The sequence below is a fragment of the Anneissia japonica genome, unplaced genomic scaffold, assembly GCF_011630105.1.
Source record: "Anneissia japonica isolate Jap-2015-1 unplaced genomic scaffold, ASM1163010v1 scaffold1891_len642697_cov171, whole genome shotgun sequence".
Taxonomy (NCBI): Eukaryota; Metazoa; Echinodermata; class Crinoidea; order Comatulida; family Comatulidae; genus Anneissia; species Anneissia japonica.
This window is the reverse complement of record NW_022700553.1, coordinates 285,235-290,732: the sequence shown is the minus strand read 5'-3', so window position 1 is coordinate 290,732 and position 5,498 is coordinate 285,235. Positions and strand designations below refer to the sequence as shown.

The 5,498-nt window shown below is 39.5% G+C and overlaps 1 protein-coding gene across 1 annotated transcript in view; it reads left to right on the top strand.

The window, feature by feature from the left end:
* Positions 1 to 5,402: 5,402 nt before the first annotated feature.
* The window catches only part of LOC117103368 (filamin-B-like), an 8,655-nt gene continuing 8,559 nt past the window's right edge, over positions 5,403 to 5,498 (top strand). The window contains exon 1 of the mRNA XM_033243913.1: positions 5,403 to 5,424. Within this exon, the coding sequence (XP_033099804.1) occupies positions 5,403 to 5,424 (22 nt within the window). The remainder of the gene's footprint in view (positions 5,425 to 5,498) is intronic.

Here is a 5,498-nt window from a genome sequence, read left to right as displayed (position 1 = left end):
TATGTCCATTGCTTGTTATGTGTTAATTGTTTTGTCCTAGAAGTTACTAATTAAATTTAAAAATTATTTCAATTAAACAGGCTATGTTCAGACTTGAAGATAAGCCAGGCTTACATGAAGCGTAGCTCAAGGTTTAGACTAAGCTGGATTAGCCAGGCATGAAAATTTGCATATTAATGGCCGTAACTAGAAAACGAGTTTCAAAACATTGCGCACAAAACGTACGCTCGCTCGCAGCACACGTAATTGAATGCTGATTGGTCATTTTTTTTACCCGAGATCAACACGAGATCCCCCTGCAGCGATTAAAGCCGGCATAGAAAAGTTCGGCTACGTTCAGACTATGGTGGATAAACCCGGCTTAACTCCCCGGGTTTATCCACCAGCCAGTCTGAACTAGGTGGCTTATATGAAGCCAGGCTGTGTTCCTAAAGTAACTGGGCCTGTTTAACTTTTCTAAGCCAGGCTTTAATCACTGCGGGATGTCTTGCATTGACCTCAGGTAAAAAAATGACCAATCTTAACCTTGAGCCGGGCTTAAAATAAGCCTGCCTTATCTCCAAGCCTGAACGTAGCCTAAAATATGGTGGCACGCCAGGCCTATACTATAGGAACACAGCCCGACTTGAGATAAGGCAGGCTGGCAGGTGGATAAACCCAACGTGTTGAGCCGGGATTATCTACCTAGTCTGAAGAATGTAGCCTAAAACTGGGCACTCAACTGTGCCAGACGGTCGTCGGTTGACGCGATTCTATGGAAAACACAACACAAAGACAGATTTTTACGTACTTCCCCATCGGGATTTGAACCCAAGACTTTCCGATTACCGTTCGAATACTCTACCAACTGAGCTATGAGGCCAAGTGGTATACACCATTGGGTTTTTCTATTATGACACGTTTTTTCTCAAGGTATAGTAAATCACATGAAAGTAGCGTTGGTATATGGAGATATTACCTCCACAGGTGTTGATTAAAGATAGTAAATATTTGAGAAAAGTGTATGTCCACATCGGGATACGAACCCAAGACCTTCCGAAGTCTTGGGTTGGTAAAGTAATATGTTTCATCGTTTGATAAATACTTGTATCCAAATATGAATTTTATTATATACATTATTTAGTTAAAATGAAAATAAAAAATATGTACGCCTACAAACGAGAATGTGTTTTTGTTTAAATATAAAAAAGAGAAAAGACAGTAGGCCTAACTTTGAAAAAGGACCTATAGACTAGTGTCGTTTATCTAGCTCTGCTTTTTTAATAAATAAATTTTCTCTATCAGTCACTGTATGTATTATTTTATTGTGATTTGTATTCATCTCTTTAGGCTTACATTTGCCATCCATTGTGTCGGTAAAATTGTTGTATCATTTTTATCAAATCATTGCATGATGTTGAATATTGAAAATCAAGAATGTAACTGTAATCACGTTTCAATATACAGGGGTGCGCGGGAGCGGTGCATGCATCTTTAAAAAAGATAAAAACAATTGTCTACAAAGAAAAAAAAAATCCAAACAAACGTGGGAAAAAGAGTGGTTATGCCCCCTTTCCCCCAGTTTTTAAATATTAAAAAATTTGTATGTATCTCATTAACCGCTTCCGAGTTTTTCGTTAAATATGCTTTTTGTGTCTTAGTAAAATAAGTTGTACAACATATCAATTTTTCCCCCGGAGCCTGACTTCGATCCCCGCTTGGACCACTGTCAGGGGAATTTCCAGCAAGGTCGTCGGGGAAAAATGAAATCTCGACCGCCGAAAGTAAAATTCAGGTATGCCTTACTATTGGCTGTCAAATTTTAGGGATTAAAAACTGTTTAGTGGTATCAGTGCTACCGTATGTGCGACGTGTTGTATAGCCTACTATGGCGATCGTATAGGTTGCAGTAGTAGCGCCAGAACTTCCCTGACGGGGGTGGCTGTCTCTTATACACATCTAGATGTGTATAAGAGACAGGATAAACGGTTAGTACCGACAGGGGCCTCTTAACTTGCATGGTTTTCTATCAAATTTTACGTTTTAAATAAAAAAATACCACAACACAATTCTTTTCCCGACCTGGGCGGGGAGAGGGTTGGGTGGGAAAGATGATGCTACGAGGTGGGGAATGTGGACCCCTTGTCGTGGAGCTTGAACCCGTCGTTGGGGAATTCCTGGCGCTGCCCCTGGCAAGCCTGCTAATGACTGGCGCTGGGCGTCTTAAACTGCGGTGGTGGTTTCCTATCATCGACTATATTTCTGCCCCTCCTGTTATAATCCTACATTTTTGGACTCTTTGTTAGGAGGTCGGCTTTACCCACCAGAACCAGAACTGGGAAAGTTCTCGTCTCCGTCCACTGGAATATTTCTTATAGCAATTGCACAGGAAATCGGTTAATGCCATTCTTAACAATTTTAGTATGAAAATCAAGGCGATAACACTGCTACTGTCAGACTAACTCAAGAGTGCCTTTGAGTATCTTATTCAGAAATTTAGGTAGCAATTCTCGAATTTTCCAGTGTGTTATTTATTCTACTTGCTGTTTTCTTTATTTGTTTTAAAGCTTCCTATTATTATTAGCTATTCGGACTGCCCAGTCGTCATGGTCTCTTGTTATGTACTTTAGCGTTGCTGTATGTTATCTTTTAAGATTTTGTGCACTAAAGCAATTTTTTTTTGCAGCAGGATTCGAACTCTGAGCTCTTCAGGCTCGAACTGCAATCGTGTACAAACGTCCGGCGCACGCATAAAATTCAAAGAAAAGTTCTTCATAAACTATAAACAAATTATCACATAATATTTCCCGTGTTAAACATACATTACAACAAGGACAGCCCAACATGTGATCGCCTTGTATGCTAACCCAGAACAATTGGCAATCAATTCAAACAAAGACTCTTTGATCTCCTTGGTTTCAAAGTCGTGGGCGCTACACACAAAAGCACTTTAATTTAAATAGAAATGCCTAAATAGCAGAGAGAGAACACTCTATTGAACGGCTGGTATGCGCTTCACTGGTTACATTTTGAACGATCTGACAAAATGTTTAGAACACTTTTGGGCCATTTCTAGAATACTATTTGGCTGTCGGGGACACTAGCACTACTTAAAAAGGTGTGGCAAATCCTGTAAATGGTATTCAACCTGTCGTACACTGCAATTTCCACCCCAAGGTTTGAAAGTTCACAGTTTGGGTAAGTTTTTAAAGCTAATAATATAATTTGTAGGCATGGATAGGTGATTGCCGTCAATAACGCATAGGGCCTATATTTAATCCAAATATATGACATGTTAATTCGGTAATCCCATTACATTGACATAACTCAGGATTGTCAAACATAACCCAGGCGATGAATTGTGAATCCTAATAGACGAAGTTTTAAATAATAATATAGGCCTATATGATATTTTATCCTGACACGGATATATAGGCTAGGCCTACTATGTACCAAGGAGCTTTACTCCCATGCTATGTCACGTAGTAATAATAATGCTAAGTCTTTACACTGGGTATCATGTTAGGCAAGGCGTAACGGCGCCTTTTTTTGGCTTGGGGGGAAGAGGACTGTACAGTAACACGTCCAGGAACCCCCTTACTCCTGAGTGAAAATCTCAAGGACATAGTGAAAGGAACATCTAGATTCTAGGGGCCGTCTTGAACCTGAAATCCGGGATGAATGCCAGAAGCTCGAACCGTAACCCCGCACCCCATAAAACAGATAAGCCAACTTTGTTTTCAAAATATCTATACATAGGACCAAAGCAGACCTATCAAGGGTCTCACACTAGCTTGCTTGAGATTTCTTCTGGATTTTTTTGAGATTGGGCATTTTTTGAAAATTATGCGTGAGGTCACACACTTTAAGGAAAATACAGTGAGCGTCGATGTACCATACACCTTTACTTTAAATTCATCGATACAAAGTGCTACTTCGATATTCCATTTATATTAGTTCTCGAGGTCGAAGTTAAATGCGTGAGACAGGTCTGCCATTAGCGTCCGGATGGGTAGGAGACCTCCGGCTAGAGCCCATAGGAGGCACTACAGACTGAGAGCGCGTCGTGCCCCGGGAAGGGAAGTGATCAATGGCGAAACCATATCCTAAGGTTAGTGTACGTTTCAAGTGCATATTGATCATGTATTTTTACAATTGCTTGTACTAAGTTGAAGTAAGCTAGGCCTACGTGATCAACCAAAAAATACAAAATATGCAGTCAAAGTTATTAAAAATACTGAGGTATTAGACCTATACAAAATACAAAAGGAATAATTACTACGGTAATAATTATAAATATTAAACAATATGTACTGCTGGATTCATATATGATAACTCTTCTTTGCTCACGTTTCGAACTTGAGTCTTGAACTATGACCTGTAACAGGATTGTCAATAGGCCTAACAATTTAGCTTTTTTGGCATGATGGTTTATAGACCTATAAACAATGTTTAGAGGTATAAAAACAGTGCGGCGCCAAGGATGGGGGATACTGTTCATTGCATAAATCTACCTATTTTACGAGCCCGTAGCCGTCGGTTTGGGGGTTCGAAAAAATCTTCTTTTCAAGAATGCCCTTTTAAATTATTATTACGTACTGCATTTGCATGGAAGTTGTTGAAAGTAGCTCCAAATATTTGAAATTTGGCATCTTTATTGCCATTTCCGGACATCAGAGGTGTTAAATATCTTTAAAATTTACCCAAGCCATGGTGGAGCTGCCTTTTGTTAAAATAATAAAGAATCCCCCTTAAAATTCCTGCGTATACGGAAGGCACTATTCATATATACGAAAAAAAGCATAATCTATATCTATTCTGATAGAAAAATGATGACAGAGCAATAATAATTATATGAAATTAATACTATTTTTTTTTCTAATTCTAGATTGTAAAACAGAGAATAAAATAATTATCGGAATCGAAGAAGAGCCATATGGCCTCAGCGATGACAGCAAGATACGTGAGCTCGTTGGCGCCCTCATCGATGCAGCCTAATCCGATAGATAGCGCCCTCTTAAACTTGTCGACACTCAATCGAAACTCAAATGGCTACTATTCTGATCTTGAGGAAAAGGTACTAGTACATACAACAATATTCAAAATTATCGACTTGCAACCCAATTCGTTATCAATCTGGACAATATATATACTGTCTCTTATACACATCTAGATGTGTATAAGAGACGGACTATGTACCAAGGAGCTTTACTCCCATGCTATGTCACGTAGTAATAATAATGCTAAGTCTTTACACTGGGTATCATGTTAGGCAAGGCGTAACGGCGCCTTTTTTTGGCTTGGGGGGAAGAGGACTGTACAGTAACACGTCCAGGAACCCCCTTACTCCTGAGTGAAAATCTCAAGGACATAGTGAAAGGAACATCTAGATTCTAGGGGCCGTCTTGAACCTGAAATCCGGGATGAATGCCAGAAGCTCGAACCGTAACCCCGCACCCCATAAAACAGATAAGCCAACTTTGTTTTCAAAATATCTATACATAGGACCAAAGCAGACC